Here is a 21,557-nt window from a genome sequence, read left to right as displayed (position 1 = left end):
CGGGACGAGCCCAATTTCCTGTGCTGTGAACGTTTTGCCCGCCCCGATTCGGGGGCCCGTAGGATATAGGTCGGCGTCTCGAAACGAAATCGTTTGGGCAGTCGGCGCAGCCAAATTTCGGCCAAATTGAGTTAAAGTTTGATTTGGACATTCCATTCAGCAAGTTTGAGAGTGACACTCTTTCAGCTTAGTACTGAGTTGAGTGGTAGGCTCTATGATTCGTTGTCATCATTTTCTTGGAAGAATATGGTTCCTTTTTTAAAATACCAGTTAATTGTCACGTCTCTTTCAAGTACTATGCTTTGTTGTTGATATATACCTTAGAATTTCATTGCATCGCGCTATTTGTATATATAATCAGATGCATATTTATCATTACGGTCAGAATTATCCTAAATCAATAGTCCATATCATATTCTTACAACCATATATTCAGTCGGATCGGATGTAGTGGGGCGAGCTAAGAAAGGGCTACGCGCTCCTCCAGCTAAAATAACACACATGTTTATACACGAGGTAAAGGTACAGTAGAAGTGTGCATGCCACTCACCTAGAAATTATTTACTCGCTTGTTCTTTTTCTTCGTTTTGTACTTCATTTCGCTATCTAGCAGGTAAAAGAAATGCGGATAAAAATGCAGACGGGTCGACGCACTCAGGGGCTCTCCGGCCACGGGCAGCGGCTTGCGGCTGTACGGGTAGCAACAGGTCACTGTTGCAGCGTAGTCTAGTACACACACCTGCTTCTTTGACCGGATGTGCTAGAGCACCGGTATTTTTTATTTTTCTTTTGAAAAGCTAGAGCACGTCGGTATCGGCCGGACGAGATACGGACGTACGGTTACACCCAACACAAGACCGGAGCACCTGTGTTGTTTCCATCGAAACCACGCACGCTCTGCTTCCCCCCACCCTGCGGCCTGCTGCCCGCGCATGGTCCTCAGCCCAGCAGGCCAGAACCAAGCCACCAAGCCAGCGGGCCGGCGTCCGTGCGTCGTCGCGGCAGTCGGCTGCTCCCCGGCTCGGTGGGCCGCGAAGTCGGAGCGGAGCGAAGCTAACCGACCGCTTCCTCCTCCCCCGCGCGCCCCGGACCCGCGCCCGTGCTCTCCCGTGAAAGCGACACTGAACGCGTCGTCATCCATGCGCGCGCGCGGTGCCGCGGTCCCGGACCCGGGGTCTAAGGCAATTTTTTTTAACAACACTTGACGAGCGTGCGCATATCTATTAATAATATAGTAGAAAAATACGAAATTATATTTCTAAGGTGCTATAACCAAGTAAAAAAGAAAAAATGAAGCATAGAACAAACTAAGATTGTATTAGGGTATCAACACGCACTAAAATCAACACTACTCAGCAACTTAAATCGGTCGAATTAAGATATCAACACAGGCCGTACAACTTATCCATAAAAATAATTCTGCCCGGTCGGAAAGTAGGCATCCGTGCGGTCGTCGCGGCCGTGCGTCGCACAACGGGGCCAAGGCATCGACCGCCGCCCCGCGGCCGCCCCGACGCCGCCGTCGCTCTCCGTTCTTGGCCGCTCGCGACGACACGGCCCGGCCGCCGCCGCGCCCACGCGCGGAAAACAGCAAAAGAGCGCGAGCCCCGCGGCCGACCTCGAACCTTCAGATGATGAGGTGCGTGTGCCGATTCCCGCGGTGCCAGCCGGTCCCTGGCGATACGCAACGGAGCAGAGCGCTGGCTGGCTGGCTGGCTGGCCGGGCCGCGGTCCTGCTCTCTCCAGCTCGATCGAGAACGGCCGCCGCCGGTCGGGAGCCGCAGGCGACACGACAACCCGGCTCCCATCAGCCCGGGGACTCGTCACGTCGACGCATCCCTTTCGGCAAAGCTGGTCCCCGCCCGCCGGATGCCTACGTGTTGCGGCCGAGCCGTCGAGCCGGCCCCGCGCAGCGAACGGGGCCGGCTGGCCGTCCCCTCAAGCCGGATTGCCTGCCTGCCGGTGCCGGAGATAATGCGGTTTCACTGCACACGCACATTGCGTCGCCTGGCACGGCGCCAGGAGCCCAGGACCAGAGCTACCGCGTCCAGCGTGGCTCGGGCTTCGCGGCAGCAGCCGGCGGCGGCGAGGAGCGACACGCGGGCGGGTGGGTGCGTTGCGTGCCCGTGCTCCGACCGGCACAATGATTTCGTCCGCGGCACTGCTGCGCTGCGTTTGCGTAGCCGCGCGAGCGTACGGGTGACAGGTGACCGGCCGTCAGCTGCCAGACGAGCCAGGCCAGGCCAGCCGACGCGGTCGCCGGCACTCACTCATCAATCAGTGCCGGGCGCAGCGTACGGATCAGCATCGGCACACTGTTCACTCGCTTCGGATTACGGCTCTTCTTCCTTCGATATTATCGTCAGGACGCCGTCGCATCGTCCCGTCCTACGTTACCCTACCAGTACAAGTTAACTCTTCTTATCCTGGTGGAGCACGTTGGTCGATCGCTGGGGCAGGGGGGGCGGGATGGGTTTTCTCGAGCTGATCGGCGTTGGGCGAGAAAATCTGGAGCTCTAGCTATAGCACCTAGGGGTTCGGTGGCAATGGCATCGTCGTGAGGGTTGCCGAGAGTGAGGCGAGGCTGCCAATCGTCTCTGAACACTCAACGTTCGGCTTGACCGCTGAGATTTTGATGGGAAGCATTCGTCTTCGTCAGCAAGCTTTCGGAACAGAGATCCGGGAGGTGCAGATCGTGCTAGACCCGCAAGCATCCTATTGGTTTGTAAATGGCGCGCCAAATGGAAACGAAATGCCAGGTCAAATTCATCGGGGCCTTGTTTAGATTGCAAAAAATTTGCAACAGTGCTATTGTACCACTTTCGTTTGTATTTGACAAATTTTATCTAATCATGGACTAATTAGGCTCAAAAGATTCGTTTCGTGATGTACAATTAAACTGTACAATTAGTTATTTTTTTTACATACATTTACTGCTCCATGCATGTGTCCCAAAATTGATGTGATGGAGAGAGAGTGTAAAAATTTGAAATTTGGAGTGCATCTAAACAGCCCAGGTTTAGCCCAGGAAAAAACCACTGGCGTTTAGTCCATGGAAGGATGTTTTTTTTTTCCTTTCAAATCTTTAGAACGACGACGGCGCATCAATGTACTATTATGGAGGTGCTCGAAGAGTTTGCAGGGCCGCCATCGCCTACTTCACTCAAGCAACCCAGGTGACATCCTCCAGCTTTTGACCAAAGTTCAGCTGCGCGCCTGATCCTCTCTGCCAGTGGATTTGCTTGGACCTCTTGAGTCTTGAACGTGGAACACGATCGCATTTCTTTCCTTCCACAGGCGCAAGGTCCAGAAGGTCTGTGCTTGCCAAAGCCTTTAGTCTTCGTACTAGGCACCATCGATCTGATCTGAATTCTGAGCAGTGCTGTTTGTCACAGATGAGATGTTTAGCGGCCAATAGTTACCACAAGTTGGTGCTGTTAATCACAACTATAATGCTTTCATCCAGCTTTTGCCATGCACAACTGCATAGAGCCACGGCAACAGCAGAGCACAGAGAACACCTCTATCATTACACAGTAGCTAAATCGCCTCACAAGGTCAGACTCCCTTGGGCACAGTTCATCAACGTATACACTGTACTGCATGTACATACATTGAAATCAAAATTAAATGGAAACAACTAGATGCTTGGAATACTATATATTATCCATTTTTCTCTGAATCTTGCTTGGCCAAAACGTTTCAGCATCTCAGCATTCTGTGCGAGCGGTCAGCAAGGATTTCTTGCAGTGGAGGATGGCGTCGCGCACGGCGGTGTCGGCGTTGCCGTGGCACCAGTGCTCCGCCGCGCTGGAGGCGCTGGACGTGGACCGCCGCGCCGGGGTCGCGGCGGCCGGCGGCCTGGACCCCGGAGCCGAGAACACCCGCGCCGGCAGCCGCAGCGCCCGCGCCTTGCGGCACAGCGGCACGAGGAAGCGCAGGTACCGGAGGAGCAGCCTCCGCGTCGCCGGCAGCAGCGGCCTGGCGCCGCCGCCGCCCGAGGGCCGCGCGGAGCCGATCGCGGAGGCCGGCGTGCTCCGCGCCGTGTGGAACGCCGGGGACGAGCCCGCCGACGCGTCGGCGTAGCACGCGCTGCCGGCGTCACGGGCGGCAATGCCGCTCGGCTCGCGGGGGAGGAGGCCCTCGTCGGCGAAGACGAGCCCGGCGCTGGCCAGCAGCGGGGAGCACGCCCCGGCGCAGAGCGGGCCGAGGTCGAGGCCGCCGTCGTCCGATGACGTCCACCGCATCGAGAACAGCAGCTCCTCCGGGTCCATGTCGATGAAGGACGCCGTGGAGCTGTTGAACGACTCGACGAGGCCGCCGGCGTGGACGTCGAGGCGCTCCAAGGACGGCGTGGGGCGCGCCTTGCACCTGGGCCACCCGCCGCGGGAGAGGCTGTCGCTGCGAGATGGCGAGGCCTCCATGGAGGAGAGCGAGCAAGGGAAGCTTCCGTTCGTGTAGCGTAGGTGTGTGGGGCGAGGCGAGGCGAGCGGCGAGTGAGTGGGCGCGACGAGGATAATATAGGGGGGTAGCCGGGTAGGTGGGTCGCCGATGTGGGGGCGCGTGAGAACAAACGAGTTGACGTCTGGGGACAAGGCGTTCGGTGCCGTGTCCATGTTGTTCCCCGCGCCCGCTTGCTCTTCCAAACAGTGCTTTTCACGGTCCCAAACCGTTGTAGATTCTGCTCTCTGCATTCCTTTTCAGGATTTGTATCAGCCCATTTTCACACAAAATTCGGCACAACTCGTTGCGTTCCATGCCATGTCTAAATGTGAAATGCACTCAATTCAGACTGAACCTTGGCATGATGAATCTTGGTATAAAAAAAGGTAAGAATTACCTACCACACCGTAGAAGTTTGGCTGTGAAGTATCAGCCTGATGAACACCCGAAATTTTAAACATGTATGGTTGGTATGCTGTGTCGTACTGGACCAGGCAGGGCACCAGACAAATGACAAAATAGTGTACTGATAAGCAGCGCTCTCCCGGACCCGTCAGGGACAAGGCCATCAATTTGGCAGCAATAATACGGGATTAGTCGGGTGGGTGAGATAATCCTGACAAAAAGCCGGGGCAGCATTTCAGCAAGCAGCATCTCTACCCCGTGCCATGTCCAGCATGTGATGCCGAGCCCCAGCCTCCCATGGCGCCCTTGAGCCCTTGCATCACAGATCTAACACTTCGGGGAAGATAATCTATGGTTCCGGGCAGGATCAGTGCTGGACCTGTGGTCCTCGCATGTGAAGCCGGTCTTGTCAAGCCGCTGCAAGGCATCTTCTACGCGGTCATCGCCGCCGTGTCGCCTGGTTTCCAGCCACACCTGCAATATTCAAACCATGGGAGCAGGAGGAGTGTAAGCTGACCGGGGAGACGGGTTCGGATTCTGGAGGGCGATCAGACGGAGTTCCATGAACCTGGACCGGGAGGGACGAGGTTCAAGACCCTTGAACAGGGGACAGTGGTCTCTGTAAGCACCCAGGGGAACTGCAATAACGACATGGGGCTACCTATGGCAGCCAGTAGGTCTCCGGTCTAGACCTCAAAACTGTGTTGATATGCTCTTCCATTTGTTAATAGGGTTTAGTACTTTAGTTAGTGTTGTAGGCCTGTAACGTTGCGCACAAAACAAGCACTGGTTTTGACTCCTCAGGTAGGCACATGGTCTCGTTTTATTGCGGATGAGAGCTCACTAGGCGAAATAAAGATCACGCGCATAGAACTGCTAAGCTTGAGCTACATCAAGTAGACCCTAAACCAAACCGATTGTATCCCCGCGAATGAAGCATAAAAAAAGGTACATGAAAACGTGTAGGGATGTACTTGATAAAAATACAGATTCATTGAAGGAAGAAAATACTAATTTGTTAGTCCTTCACGTAGGAAGAACTAGGATGAACATTCAGCGATGCAAAAGCCGTCAGATGCTTCGTGCAAAATTTACAAGGTAAAAACTATTGTTAGTACTTCCTATTTCCTTTCTTAAATTACCATATTCTTTTCTCTCAGCCTAAGGTAATGCCAGAAACTCTTATTATTTACTATCAGCATCCCAGTTACCTACTCTGGTAGGTAATGCCTAAGACACTTTATGTTAACTCTAAGCATCTAAGTTTTCTTAGAGAGTCTAAGCATCCCAGTTGATAAAGACAACTCCGAGGATTTTAAGGAGCAAGAACCGGTTGAAATTGGAAGGAACCTTAGCCGAACAACAGTAGTCTGGAAATGGAAAGAGAATTATCTACACTCCCTAACTTGGCATGGAATGTAAGTTACCTCAAAATACTGATTATGAATAGAAAACGGGAGCTATCTTCTCAGTGTTTCACTTCTGAACAAATTATCTTCACAAACTTTTGAAGGCACACGTTCTAATTGAAAAGAAAAGAACAATAAAGTTAATAATTCAGTGGTGATGCAATTGTTTAGGCTCCAGCACAATAGAGATGTGCATGATATCATAAAACCCAAAATGAATAAATGATGCAATACTATCTAAATGTTTTCATGATAAGTGGTACAGAAATGACAGTTTTGCCAGGTAGAGACATGAATGACTTTGCTGCTGTTCTGTCATTGATTGCTGGTCCTTGTTCCAAAACTTAGGAACATATTAGACTGAGCAACGATGTATCAATTACTGTCGACCACAACATGACAGATTCTGAACTTCTGATTATATTTTGTCGAACATTACAGCACATTTTGTCCCCACAAATCCTACCTTTCCAGCAACATAGATTTGGAGAACCTTTTACTCAAAGAATGCATCATCATTCAGAATATGACCCTGGACTACATGGATGTCAATGACGGCATCATTATACCACAACAAACATAAATCAGAGCAACAAAACTAAGGATGGCTTCAACTGCTCCAAGCAATTGCAAATATATGAGGCCAATCAACATTTTTTGTTTGGACTACCAAGTATCAAATATTGAAAAACATCTCAGTTGACAATATGAAACTGGTGTAACACTGACTAAGATTCTTCCTGAAAAGTAATTCAATAATATATAACTATTTTGATTTGTAAAAGAATAAATAGTGGTCAAAGTGTTACCTTGTATACCATGCCAATGTTCAAACAACTTATATAGCTGTCACTGCAATTGGAGATAGTAATAGTTAAACTCTACCTGGATGCTTTCAAGAAAATGAGCACTATAGGTTTCAGGATACATTAAGTGGTATAAAAACAGAATACATTAGAGATTTCACCTAATGTTACTCCACACTTGCATTTGATATTGATATGTATTCAGCTTCAATATCATCTGCCTGGTTTCAAAAGGAGTAACTGTTAAGATTCTCTATTTGAACCAGGCAGATGATATAAAAAGATGAACACGCATCAATATCAAATACCATGCATTAATGTGTACCTTTAAGCAAGTGCCAAAACTAATTCAGTAGAAGTTAAAAAAATCCAGTACATGTAAGCATTATAGAATAGGTCGTTGCGAAAGCAAATGGCAACTCAAAGTTTGTTGGACACTGATCTGCTTTCAGGTAGCAGTGTGAAGACTACTGTGGGTTCGGTTCTACTTTCATGTAGGTGGTGTGTAAATATAAGCATTTCACTGATACAGACGCGGACATGCAAATTTTTACGGAGAGCATGGCATGTATAGCAGCAAGCCAGCAACAATTAACTGATACTCAGACTGTCACATTATCAGTGCCAACACAATATATAATTCCACACTGATTCCCATATAAATGACAATTGATTCAGAAACAGGTAATTGGTACAAACTGTTGTACAAATATAAAAACAGTGAAATGTTACACCTGTGATCTGACTCACTTCCTAAAGCTAAAATTATATAGAATGCAGCAGCTATAGAAGTGTCACTAGGGCGAGATGGCACCAGCTCCCATCATTCTGAAGATCTCAAAAACTCACTTCAAAACTTCTTATGAGAGTGTTCCTTGGTGCCTGTCAAGTCATTTGGTGTGAGTCTTGGTCTTTTTGTGCTGCATCCTTCTTCCTCCAAGGATTTTAACTTGTTTTTTATGGCAGCTATCTTTGCAGCGCGATCAGTTTGTGCTGATCTGATTGCTGAACCACCTGTCACTTTCTTGTCTTTGAGTGCTCTATGCGAATCACTAGAGTCCAGAGAGCTTTTTTCACTAGCCAGGTGAACCACCATTGGACGTCCACAGACTAACTTGCCATTCATCTTTTCCTTTGCTAACTGAGCTTCCTGCATGCTTACTTCAGGTGGCAAAGGTGAGAACTGAGAACAAGATAACCAATTATCATTTAACACAGGAAATGGATACTACTCTTACCTCCTTAGTGGTGTATTGAACAAAAGCATAGCCCCGGGGTTCGCCTCGCTTTGGGCCACGTGTGTGCCACAAGAAATCCTCAGCTGTAATCTTTCCAAACGGGGAAAACATCTTGATAACGTCGGACCTGAAAAATAACATCACAATGTTGGTTTGCAGAACACAAGGGTGAGGGCGAACTATGAAACAACATGCAACTAGAAACACAAGAAATAAGTAACCCACTCTGATATCCTGAAGTCCAGATTCCCAACATAGAGCCTACCCTCTGCCTCATCTCTCTCAAGACCTTTAACATCCTGCAACTCAATCTGGTTAGAAACTTAGCATCCACCCAAGCTTTACAACCAGCTATCTTTTGATTCAGTCAGGCCAATATACCATTGGGTATTGCAGCCACGATTTCCAATTCAGAGAAGGTTGATCGTTTAACCGAGCACACCAAATCACAAGGCTACAATGAAATCACATGTTTAGTATCAAACAAGAACCTAGAGATAGCATTGATGGATAAGTCCTTGCTGCTGGTCTTTGTGGTCCTTAGCAGCAGTTAGCATCTTGTAGTCCTTAGCATCTTGGACTGTAGGCATCTTGGACTAAAGGACAGCAGTTAGTGTCCTCTCTAGGACAGCAGTTAGTGTCCTCTCTAGGACAGCAGTTAGACTAGTGTTAGACTAGCATTATTGGCTTTGTTGCTGCCCAGCAGCCTGCTGTATATATATGTGGCCACCCCTCCCGTTGGAAGGCATGGCATTGTGAGTGTGAATGAAGAAAAACCCAGAAAACTTCCCAAACTTGAGTGTCATCCTCTCAGCTCAATGAGAGTGAAAATTGAGCTCCTAACATCTGGTATCAGGGCCGTACTTTCCTGTAGGTTGGATATCTCTTGCTCCTCCCCTTCCGAAGCCGCTGTAGCAGCGCAGCCACCACCAGCAGCTCGTGCAGCAGCAGCAGCAGCTGCACCAGCCGCTGCAACAGCAGCAGTAGCAGCTGCTGCACCAGCCGCTGCAACAGCAGCAGCAGCTCCGGCTGCCTGTTCTCCCCCGTTCCCTTCCCCCTCTCCACGCAGCAGCCCCTTGGAGGCGCGCCATGTCCGACGCACCGTCTCAGCGCTCGGTCGCCTCGAGCGCACGGCGCCAGCAAGACGCCGAGCTCGCCGTGGCAGAGGAGCGCAGCCGAGCGACGGCTCAAGCCGCTGCAGCAGCGGCGAGGGCGGCCAGGCTGGCTGCAGCGGAGCTGGCAGCTGCCCGGGCGGAGGTGGAAGCAGCGGAGGCGGAAGATGCAGCGCGTGCGGCGGAGGTCGAGGTTGAGACCTTGCGCGGCAGCCTCAGCGGCTCCATCGCCGGCGACATCACCGCCGACGGGGACCTTGAGGGGTTGGCAAGGGAGAGGGTGCGGCAGCGGACCGCGCGGTGGGCAGCAGCCCACCCCCACGGCGGCGGCCCGGAGGCCGGCGCGCCCGGCGGCGGTCCAGGGGGCCGCGCGCCTGGCGGCGGAGGCGGGGCCCCTGGTGGCGGCGCTCCTGGCTGGGGTGCGCGCGGCGGCGCCCCCGGCTACCACGGCCTCCAGGCGGTGGTCAGGGACGTCGGTCCCGGCGGTGGGTGGCCCACCCTCACCAAGACCAACTACGTCGAGTGGGCCGCGGTTATGAAGGTGAAGCTCCAGGTGCGGCATATGTGGGAGGCAGTCCGGTACGGCGATGTCGACTACGATGCGGATCGACGGGCGCTGGATGCTCTCATCACAGCAGCCCCGCCCGAGATGCAGTTCACGCTTTCCAAGAAGCGAACTGCCAAGGAGGCCTGGGACTCCATCGCTGCGGCACGTATCGGCAGCGACCGCGCCCGCAAGACCACTCTCCAGGCACTTCGCAAGGAGTGGGAGAACCTGGCCTTCAAGCCAGGTGAGGATGTTGATGACTTCGCCCTTCGTCTCAACACTCTGCTGCAGAAGGTGGTGCAGTTCGGCGACGACACCTACGACGAGGAGAGAGCCGTCGAGAAGCTCTTCCGCTGCGTCCCCGAGAGGTACAGGCAGACCGCTCGCTCAATCGAGTCTCTGCTGGACCTCTCCACCATGACGATCGAGGAGGCGATAGGTCGCCTCAAGGTCGTCGACAGCGACGAGCCACAGCCTCCCTCGAGCGGCATCTCCATCGGTGGGAAGCTCCACCTCACTCAGGAGCAGTGGGAGGCTCAGCGCGGTGACAGGAGGAGGGGGGACCCCTCTCCCTCGACTGGTGGCCGCAAGCGCGGCAAGCCGCGAAAGGGGCGCGGAGGTGCCCAAGCCGGGGCACGAGGGCGCACCGAGGGTGGCGCCCGCGGAGATGCTCAAGGCGGCGCCGCTGACAGGCCCAAGGCGGCACGAGACGACGCCTGCCACAACTGTGGCAGGCCCGGCCACTGGGCCAGGGACTGCCCGCAGCGGAGGCGTGGGGTCCAAGCCCACGTCGCGGAGGCCCAGCCGGATGACGAGCCGGCACTGTTCCTACTCCACGGGGACATGGGGCCGCATCCGGCAGCACCGCCTGCCACCGCTCTACTCCACCTCGACGAGCCGCGTGCCCGAGTGCTCCTCGCGACAGCTCTGACGACGACAGGGTCGATGGCTGGTACCTCGACTCCGGCGCCACGCACCACATGACCGGGCGGCGGGAGTTCTTCTCCGACCTGGACGTCGACGTAGGTGGCTCCGTCAGGTTCGGGGACTCCTCCGCCGTGGAGATCAAGGGCGTGGGCTCCGTGATCCTCACCGCCAAGTCCGGAGAGCACCGGATGCTCACCGGAGTCTACTACATCCCGGCGCTGCGAAACTCCATCATCAGCCTTGGGCAGCTCGATGAGAGCGGCTCCCGTGTGGTGATCGATAGCGGGGTCCTTCGCATCTGGGACCACAGTCGCCAGCTTCTCGCCAGGGTGGTTCGCGGGAAGAATCGCCTCTACATCCTCCATGTCAGGGTGGCCCAGCCTCTTTGTCTTGCAGCTCACAGGGACGACGAGGCATGGCAGTGGCACGAGCGCTTTGGGCACCTCCACTTTGAGGCCCTGAAGCGGCTCGGCGCCAAGGAGATGGTGCGAGGCCTCCCGTGCCTCGACCACGTGGAGCACCTCTGCGACGTCTGCGTGCTGACGAAGCAGAGGCGGCACTCCTTCCCCCAGCAGGCGAGTTTCCGAGCCAAGGAGCGGCTCGAGCTCGTACACGGGGACTTGTGTGGCCCGGTGACACCGGTCACACCAGGAGGACGGCGCTACTTCCTGCTGCTCGTCGACGACTTCTCCCGCTTCATGTGGGTGATGATCCTCGGCAGCAAGGGAGAGGCTGCGGACGCCATCAGGCGTGCTCAGGCTGCTGCGGAGACGGAGAGCGGCCGCAAGTTGCGCGTGCTGCGCACCGACAACGGCGGTGAGTTCACGGCGTACTGCGCGGATGAGGGCATCCAGCGCCACTACTCTGCGCCGTACAGCCCGCAGCAGAATGGCGTCGTCGAGCGGCGCAACCAGACGGTGGTGGGGATGGCCCGGGCCCTCCTCAAGCAGAGGGGCATGCCGGCCGTCTTCTGGGGCGAGGCGGTGGTGACGGCCGTCTACATCCTCAACCGCTCGCCCACCAAGGCACTCGACGGCATGACGCCGTATGAGGCTTGGCATGGGCGTAAGCCGGCGGTCTCCCACCTGCGGGTCTTCGGCTGCCTCGCGTTCGCCAAGGAGCTTGGCCCCATCGGCAAGCTCGACGACAGGAGCACTCCGGGAGTGTTCATCGGCTACGCGGAGGGTTCGAAAGCCTACCGCATTCTCGACCCGGAGACACAGCGTGTGCGCACGGCGCGCGACGTTATGTTCGACGAAGGGCGAGGATGGGCGTGGGACAAGGCGGTGGACGACGGTTCGGCTCCAACGTACGACGACTTCACCGTCGAGTACGTCCGCTTCGAGGGAGCCGGGGAAGTAGACAGCTCTTCTTCGCCGAGCGTGCCTACCCCAGTCCCCGAGCCTCCACCGACGCTGGCGCCCGCCACACCGGCGGCACCACGCCCTTCAGCTACGACTCCGGCTGCGCCGAGTTCCTCGGCTGCACCACCACAGCCGGCGACGCCGCGATCTCCAGTACCGATAGCCACTCCTCCGGGCCCGTCTACTTCGACACCTGCTCGTGCTGAGCGCAGTCCGGTGGAGTTCGCTACTCCGCTCTCTCATGACGAGGAGCGCGTCGACGCGTACCATGACGGCGAGCCGTTGCGGTATCGTACGATGGAGGACCTTCTCGGTGATCAGCCGGTGCCGGGACTGGTGCCTCACGACCTGGAGGCACAGTTGCATCTCGCATGTGACGACGGCGAGCCTCGGTCTTTCGCAGAGGCCGAGGGACACGCGGCATGGCGTGCCGCGATGCAGTCGGAGATGGATGCGATTGAGAAGAATCGCACTTGGGAGCTTGCTGATCTCCCTCGCGGTCACCGCGCGATCACCCTTAAGTGGGTGTTCAAGCTGAAGAGGGATGAGGCCGGCACCGTCGTCAAGCACAAGGCCCGCCTGGTGGCACGAGGTTTCGTGCAGCAGGAGGGCGTCGACTTCGACGATGCCTTCGCTCCCGTAGCACGGATGGAGTCCGTGCGACTCCTCCTTGCGCTAGCTGCCCAGGAGGGCTGGCGTGTCCATCACATGGACGTCAAGTCGGCGTTTCTCAACGGCGACTTGAAGGAGGAGGTCTACGTGCACCAGCCGCCGGGGTTTGCGATCCCCAGCAAGGAGGGTAAGGTGCTACGTCTGCGCAAGGCCCTCTATGGCTTGCGGCAGGCCCCAAGGGCGTGGAACGCCAAGCTGGATTCCACGCTCAAGGGGATGGGCTTCGAGCAAAGCCCGCACGAGGCGGCCATCTACCGGCGGGGCAAAGGAGGCAATGCTCTGCTGGTGGGTGTCTACGTCGACGACTTGGTGATCACCGGCACCAAGAATGCGGAGGTGGCGGCGTTCAAGGAGGAGATGAAGGCCACCTTCCAGATGAGCGACCTGGGGCCTCTCTCCTTCTACCTGGGGATCGAGGTGCACCAGGACGACTCCGGGATCACACTTCGACAGACCGCCTACGCCAAGCGCGTCGTCGAGCTCGCTGGGCTCCTTGACTGCAACCCAGCTCTTACTCCGATGGAGGAAAGGCTGAAGCTGAGCCGTGACAGCACAGCAGAGGAGGTAGACGCTACTCAGTACCGGCGTCTTGTGGGGAGCCTCCGCTACCTCGCCCACACACGGCCGGACTTGGCATTCTCCGTCGGCTACGTCAGTCGGTTCATGCAGCGACCGACGACGGAGCACTAGCAGGCCGTAAAGAGGATCATTCGCTATGTTGCGGGGACTCTCGACCATGGTCTCCACTACCCGAGGTGCCCTGGAGCGGCACACTTCGTCGGGTACAGCGACAGCGACCACGCCGGCGACATCGACACCAGCAAGAGCACGAGCGGGATCCTCTTCCTCCTCGGCAAGTGTCTCGTGAGCTGGCAGTCGGTCAAGCAGCAGGTGGTGGCCTTGTCCAGCTGCGAGGCCGAGTACATAGCGGCCTCCACCGCGTCGACTCAGGCGCTCTGGCTCGCTCGACTGCTTGGTGATCTACTCGGCAGAGACACTGGAGCAGTAGAGCTCAGGGTGGACAGCAAGTCCGCTCTGGCCTTGGCGAAGAACCCCGTTTTCCACGAACGGAGCAAGCACATCCGGGTGAGGTATCACTTCATCCGAGGTTGCTTGGAGGAAGGAAGCATCAAGGCGAGCTACATCAACACCAAGGATCAGCTTGCGGATCTACTCACCAAACCCCTTGGGAGGATCAAGTTCCTTGAGCTTTGCTCCAGGACTGGGATGGTCCAATCTTCCCCCAAGACGACGCACAAGACTTAGGGGGAGAATGATGGATAAGTCCTTGCTGCTGGTCTTTGTGGTCCTTAGCAGCAGTTAGCATCTTGTAGTCCTTAGCATCTTGGACTGTAGGCATCTTGGACTAAAGGACAGCAGTTAGTGTCCTCTCTAGGACAGCAGTTAGTGTCCTCTCTAGGACAGCAGTTAGACTAGTGTTAGACTAGCATTATTGGCTTTGTTGCTGCCCAGCAGCCTGCTGTATATATATGTGGCCACCCCTCCCGTTGGAAGGCATGGCATTGTGAGTGTGAATGAAGAAAAACCCAGAAAACTTCCCAAACTTGAGTGTCATCCTCTCAGCTCAATGAGAGTGAAAATTGAGCTCCTAACAAGCATCAATGTTCAATAGATTCAAGCAGAAATCAAAATTGCACTGTTAACACAACTAAACCTGGAACTCTCCATTTCTTTTAGCCTAAAGTAAGTGCATGCATTAGGTAATCCGTACAGTCCCCAGATCAATCAAAAGTTTAAGAACCCCACACAAGGATCACCAGAGAGAGTAACACTGCACCAGAAAAGGCAACAAAAACAACCTAGAGATATAAGTAAATGAATGCTAATCCACAAGTGGGAAGATGAATCTCAAGCAAGTACGGGTGAGAAATACCATTTTAGTGAATCTAATTAAGTGTCCAATCATATATTTTGAGATAAGCAACGCAACATAGCAATGGGTTTTCTACAGAAAACTTTTATGTGAACTACGAGCTACCATACTATCCATATCATCCAAAATATTAAATACAAACAAGAAGGATACCTTATGTATCTGCCACACTGTAATAATGTTATCCTTACACATCACCGGTCTTTAGACAATGTAGGCTTTTGCCATCAAATGAATGCTAGCTTGATAGTTAAACATTGAGCACATGCTAAATGTATAAAATGTTCAAGATTTACGATTAGGACTACAATGCAGGGTTAGGGAAGGCCAGAGGCAAGGGTGACATGTTGTGTAAACTGGTGGTGATGTGCCGCTACCGGACACAGGAAGGTAAGAAGACGGTGGTGGTTTCAGTGGCTGGCACGACATCAACATTGATGAGTCAGGAAGTGCCGCTATCGACAGTGGCTGAAAAAGGCCAAGGGATGCAAAGCAGACAGCTGTGACTCTGAGGCTAATTGCATTAGAGCAGGCACCAATGGCCACATGTGCAAGGTCTTCACTCTTCAGCAAAGCGAAGGGACAGCGATGGTGATTCTGTGTAGGAGGAAGAGCCACTAGTACTGATGGAAAAGAAGGGGATGTGTCGGAGGAGGAAGTGGCATTCACTAATTTTGGTCTTGAGGAGCAATGTTGTCTATTGTTAACACACTAGAAAACACTAATCTGCAGGTTGCATTAGGAATGTCTCACCAAAACATGGAATCATCTGCAAAATGGTCAACTGTAGTTGGAGTTACTACTAGTATAGGACCTCTTGTGCAATTGAGCAAGACAGAACTCGCAAATGGAGGCAATTTTACAGTCACATCCCTCGTGTAGCCATTGCGCCAGAAACAAATAAAGTACAAGTTCCTTGCTAGTCCAGCAAACGACTCTATGCAGAACCGTTAAGCAAGTGTTCCATCCAACATTGTTGCTAAAAACCGCCCGCATCAGCATGGGGCATGGGGTTCCATTTTAACCTCCCAAAATTTGGAAAATATATTACATACTGCCCAAACGATTTCGTTCCGTGAAGCTACGTCGTCATTAGGGTGCCGATGCACCCACAGAAAAATTAGATCGCTATATATGCATCCCTGACATCTCAACTGCATGCATCCATAAGGCAAGCGCCCCCCCCCCCCCCCCCAAACCCCCCACCCCCCTTCAATTTGCTGTAGCCGCCACTGCATAAACGCCTTAATTCGGTGTGCAGAAGCCCTACGGTGGCAACCAGTGTCGATCCTGGCTGGCATCTCGCACGCTGAAGAAGAAGAACCTAACTAAGCCGCGGGCACTACCCAGCAGCCGCACCACAATAATCCCCCAACTAACTGAACGGAGCGCAGAGCAACGGAATACTTGGTCTGATTTCGAACAAACCAGCTCCTGAAGCAAGAGAAACACCCAAGAAAAGGTAGTATTACTGCTTACCCGCGAGAAGAAAACGGAACCAATCCGCGTCAGGGCCGTGCGGATCTCAGCTCCACTGGAGCGAGAGAGGGGAGCGGCTGCCGCGGACTTGAGGAGCGGCCGGTGGGGGATCCGCGGGGGTCGGGCCGGTGAGAGGGGACGAGCTCGCGAGCAGGTGGCGGCGGCGAGGTGTGCTGGCTCTGGAAGTCTGGATCGGGGGCGAGCAAAACCGAATCGGGGGCCGTACCGTAGGATAGGTCGGCGCAGCCAAATTTCGGCCAAATCGAGTTGAAGTCTGATTCGGATATTCCGCTTCAGCAAGTTCGAGAGACACTTTTTTAGTGTAGTACTGATTTGAGTTGGGGTGGTAGTTCGTTCATTCTAAATTATAGATTATTTTTATATACATAATATAAATTTATCTATATATGCCTATATATCTATATATACAGTAAATTTTATAGATCTAGAATTGCATCTGGACGTCACTTGTCTAGATATATAGCCAGAATTGCATTCTTTGCTGGGTCGGAGGGAGTAAGTTAGGTCGGAGGGAGTAAGTTACTAAATCAACCGTACGGAGGATAAGTGTTCTACATGCTGTCGAAATGCCATGACTTTTAGGCATATGGGTTTGTCGGATTTGAACTTTTGAAGTTGCGAGGTTGAATTGTCAATCATATTTTCTCGACAACTTCAAATCTATTATTCTATCAATGGATACCAAAGTTGCATTGTTTTTTTTTCCAAAGCTTCCCGGATTGGTAAATAACATGATTTGGTAAGATATAAGTCCGGATACAAATTATTTGTGTTGGTTGTCGTGGTATCTCTTACTAGTTGTTATTGTAGAAGGTGGTGATGTCATCTTGAAGCCACTTGATTATTTGTGCGGGTGATTCAATGAAGCCACTTGATCATTTATCGTGGATGTCAAGTTGGTTCAATGAACATGCTGTCTTTCATGTTGTCTTTTGCTTCTTTAAACGCAAATATATAATTTCGAATCAAATTATTATCATATCAACATATAACACGCGTTGCATGGTAACTAGCGAAAGACCAAAGCAAAACTTCAAAAAGGCACACTATACATTGATGTGGTAGGTCTACCTTGCCCACACGGTGAAGCCAGCGCCATGCCAGCCCCAGATATTACACGACATCTGCTGCTCTTCAAAACGAACTCTGACAGAATTAAGCTATATATAGCTAGGTTTTGTTTTTGTTCCCTTTGACACGGTCGATCCTTCGTTTGCTAACCACCAAACCATCCCCGGCAGATGACGACATCAAACGTAGGGTACCAATTAAGACTAACCAAACACAGTACACTCAATTAGTTAAGCATAATCAACCAGAGTGTCGTTACACCATAGCGATTACTAACTCAAAAATGGAGCGAGCACTTGTCACATCCTCTCGCGCCACTGCTAATTCCTCTCCTAATCCACCCCACCACTGCAAAATCAAGCAAGCCAGATGCAGAAGAAATTAGGGTTAGGCTGACCAAGACGCTACTCCCAGCTAGCAATGTGTTAATGTAATAGGAGCCGTGTGTGATAGATACTATATTTATATATAATGACCCTGCTGACCTAACCAATTAGACCTTGGCGAACTCGCCGTCCCTGCACACGCCAACGTCGATGGTCATCGACCGATCCTTGCCCTTCTTCGGCGACGACACCACCCTGCAGCAGTTCCTCCTCGGCGACTGCACGATCGATCAGAAATTCCCATTCAGAATTGAGAGGAAGGCCGCCGCACAGGTTATACACACGACGTACCCTCTTCCAGAGGTCGGGTCGGGCTTCTTGTGCACGACGATGTGGTCGAGCAGCGCGCCGGGGTCGGCGATGCGCCACCGGCAGGCGGGGTGCTTCACCCGGTGCCGCTCGTACTCCGTCACCGTCACGTTCCGGCGCCGCTCCATCCGGCTCCCCGCATGTAGTAGACGTGCGGCTTCTGGCACGGCTGCCGCGCCACCGGCCGCGTGGTTGAACGAGTAGGCCGTGTAGTCGGCGCGCTTGTACCATTGAGGAAGCTGCGCATGGGCGTCTCCATCTCCCGCGGCGACAGCACCCCGCGCACCACCATCACCGCGAACCCCCACGACACAGACACCGTCCACTGGTGCGCCCGGTCGTAGCACACCGACTGCTGCGCCACCGCCGCCGAGTCCAGCCGCACGGGCCCGTCGAACAGCCGCCGCAGCGCCCCGGCCCGCGACGGCGTCGACGGGAACACCGGCTCCAGGAAGTCCAGGTGGTGCAGCGTCACCAGCGGCGCCACCGGGTGCGCGCCCAGCAGCCCCAGCACGTCGCCCCACAGGTCGCACTGGTGGAACCCCGGGTGCCGGGTCAGCGGCACGCCCAGCTCCGACATGCACGCGTGGATGCGGTCGTCGCTGCCGTACAGCGCCGGGTACCGGTGCAGGCACCCGTCCTGCATCTTCGCCAGCTCCTCCGCCAGCGCGTGGCTGATGGCGACCCGCCGCCGCCGAACGCCATGCCGTACGAGAAGATGAGGTTCTGGATGTGGCTCTCCGACGGCGACCCGATGTAGTACGGCTGCCGGTGGTCGTACTGCGACAGCACGTGCACCAGGTTCTCCGGCAGGAACACCGTGTCGTCGTCGCCCATCACGAACCACCGCACGCCGGGGAGCCCCAGCCGGAACGTCTCGGAGACGATGCGCGAGATCCGGAGCGCCGACCGGCTGCCCGCGCCGTGGGTGTAGGGGAACTTGGACGTGTCCGAGCTCACCATGATCGCCGGGAGACCCGTGCGGGAGCTCTTGGAGTAGAACTCCTGCACGGGCCGGTCCATCCACACGAACCCGCGCATCCTCCCCGGCCGCCACCACAGCTTGATGTACTCCTTCCGGCTCTGCCACAGCGACGCCGACGCGCCGATGCCCGAACGCGATGTGGCGCAGCCCGGTGGGCGCTTCCTCCGCCGTTACCCTCGCCTTGGCCGCAGGAGCCGGTGGAGGAGGAACCGAGGACGAAGCGTTCAACGAAACGTTGGGCTTGGCCACCATGAAATGGCTCGCCATGACGACGTTGCCCTCCGGCGAGCACCGCGGGTTGTAGAACTGTGACGCGGCGATGACGACGAAGTACAAGACCAGCACCGGCAGGACGACGTAGAGGAAGAAGCCGTAGAGGAAAGAGGAGGACTTGGCCGCCCCCTTCCCCGCGCCGCCGTACACGGCTGCGCTGCCGTGCGCGACATTGGCCTCCTTGTGGTGGAGCTTCTCTCCAGCTCCTCCCCTCATGCCAATGCCCCGGTGGATCAAGCAAGCCTAGCAGATCGCAATGACAGATGGATTAGTTTCTAAAAAAGGTTAGAATGTCGTGCTGATGTTTAATATAACGAGATGATTAATTGTGTGGCTGGTCGTTTTGTTCGTTGTGGAGGCCAAGCATGTCTGCATGCATAGATTTCTCTGGTCAATGGCCGCACCACCTTTCTTGGATCTTCCTTCACCGGAGCCCCGCATCACCTTTCTTGGATCTTCCTTCTCCGGAGCTAGTTACTGTTGACCAGGTCCATACTCCACACTGTTGAAGAGAGAGAGAGAGAGAGAGAGAGAGAGCTTTTCTAAATAATAGAATACAATATCCCAACATTTACATGAAAGATTTTTTTAGATAATTGAAGAAAATCTAGTTCATTCTTCTCAGGGACATTATCGGAAAAACTGAGTCCTGATGGCTCACGATATTCCTATTGGTTTAATGAAAACTGACATGATCTTTAATTCGTACACCCAAATCACTACACCATCTTATCATTCGTGGGAAGTGAAGAAGTGTAATGTGGTGTGGCACGCCAGGATCAATTGCTCTTGATCATTCAGACTTTGCTGCAACGCAGAATCAGATTTGGAAAAAAGGGTTTTGATTGAATTTGTTAAAAACAACATCATTTCTTTGAGCCAAATTGCTCAATCAAAAGGTGACGCCCCGTCAACAAGCTTAATTTTGGTTTTCTGTGCCGCCCTGTTTGCTCCACTAGTTGAACAAGTTATGCACATTCAAAGGTGGATGAAACCAAAAAACAATATGTACGGCCCACCATAGAAACTTAGTATGATGATAATAAAAAAGAGGTGATTAATAGTTTCCATTGAACTTCAAAGAGAGCACTACTTAATTATGTTCTAATTTCTCTTAGTTTTTTCCTTCATTAGGATAACACCTCTTTTGATATACCAAACTAAAACATTTATCTTTTAGTAGTATTTATCCGCCAATGTTCTTGTGAAACTCTAACCCCACTAGTGACAAGATGCCAATATACCACTGAATCGGTCGAGAAGAAAAAATTTTACACAGAGACCACATAAACATATCTATACCCTCCTAAAAACTAATGTTTGCAATTCTTGCTATAGTCTACAATTTCAACAGCTTGTTTCCCACCAACATCTTTTTGAAAGAAACATTAAGTGGTGTTGAGCTAAAAATATGATGTAGTGGCATATTCCTTTCAAGCTGACGTTATATAAATTTGGGTATTGGGATTTCCATGGCCGAATACCCATCCATATGTGTACCTTGATTGAACTTAAAGTACCCTAAGTTAAGAAACCGTCGTTCACTCCATTAAGCCCATCCGAAATTGTGAATCCTAGCCTTTTTAGAAACCTGACTTAAAGTTTTACTCTAAAGGTATTAGTTACCAAGAAACTCTTGCCTCGTACCATCCTCATTGGATAATTTAAAAAGTCACTTGTTGAGTAAACATTTACTTTGTATGGGTAAATTTTGGATTCCTAAACCTCTCCGATGTTTTGGGTGGCATTCTATATCCTATTAGACCACTCTATACTCTTCTTATGCTGATCATTCTTCCAAAAAATCTTGATCTAAAGTACTTCATTTTCCTAAAGATTCCTTATAAGGATCTTCAAAAAATGAGAGCATAAACATTAGCAAACTAGACAACATTGAATTGACGCACAAGTTGCTCGCCCACTGAAATTAAGTTACCTTTCCATTACCTTGGCCATTCCCGTTTTCAAAACTTGTCTTCAGTTATTTTAGTCTTTATTGTGTAATTTATTAGGATGCCGATTAATAAAAAGATAGGATCCAAGTTTACAAGCAAATAAACAAGAGTACAGTACTCTATGCTCTTTTACCTAACCAAAGTAGAAGATATCACTTTTGTGAAGGTTAATTTTGAGAATATGTTCTCAAAATCGCATATTAAAACTTCATGTTATATGCTTGGTCAATATCATAACCCAAAAGAATTATCATGTCCATT

General features: G+C 52.7%; 2 protein-coding genes and 1 pseudogene across 3 annotated transcripts; all 3 read right to left on the bottom strand.

The window, feature by feature from the left end:
* Positions 1-3,418: 3,418 nt before the first annotated feature.
* Positions 3,419-4,479, bottom strand: LOC112876889. The gene has a single exon (XM_025941070.1). The coding sequence runs from the start codon at positions 4,422-4,424 to the stop codon at positions 3,711-3,713; it is 714 nt and encodes a 237-aa protein (XP_025796855.1). The 5' UTR covers positions 4,425-4,479; the 3' UTR covers positions 3,419-3,710.
* Positions 4,480-7,678: 3,199 nt separating this feature from the next.
* LOC112875440 (probable RNA-binding protein 18) lies at positions 7,679-16,434 on the bottom strand. Of its 2 annotated transcripts, none has more exons than XM_025939295.1 (5): positions 16,297-16,434; positions 8,683-8,755; positions 8,527-8,600; positions 8,302-8,428; positions 7,679-8,213 (listed from the first exon to the last, which is right to left on the bottom strand). In XM_025939295.1, the coding sequence occupies exons 2-5, from the start codon at positions 8,683-8,685 to the stop codon at positions 7,914-7,916; spliced, it is 504 nt and encodes a 167-aa protein (XP_025795080.1). In that variant the 5' UTR covers positions 8,686-8,755; positions 16,297-16,434; the 3' UTR covers positions 7,679-7,913. The 2 variants fall into 2 exon arrangements, with proteins under 2 accessions (XP_025795080.1, XP_025795079.1); XM_025939294.1 differs by lacking the exon at positions 16,297-16,434 and adding an exon at positions 14,599-14,673.
* A 1,447-nt stretch (positions 16,435-17,881) lies between these two features.
* LOC112873190 lies at positions 17,882-19,557 on the bottom strand (annotated as a pseudogene).
* Positions 19,558-21,557: the final 2,000 nt, after the last annotated feature.

This window comes from Panicum hallii, chromosome 9, assembly GCF_002211085.1.
Source record: "Panicum hallii strain FIL2 chromosome 9, PHallii_v3.1, whole genome shotgun sequence".
NCBI classification, from domain to species: Eukaryota; Viridiplantae; Streptophyta; class Magnoliopsida; order Poales; family Poaceae; genus Panicum; species Panicum hallii.
This window is presented reverse-complemented; position numbering and strand designations above follow the sequence as displayed.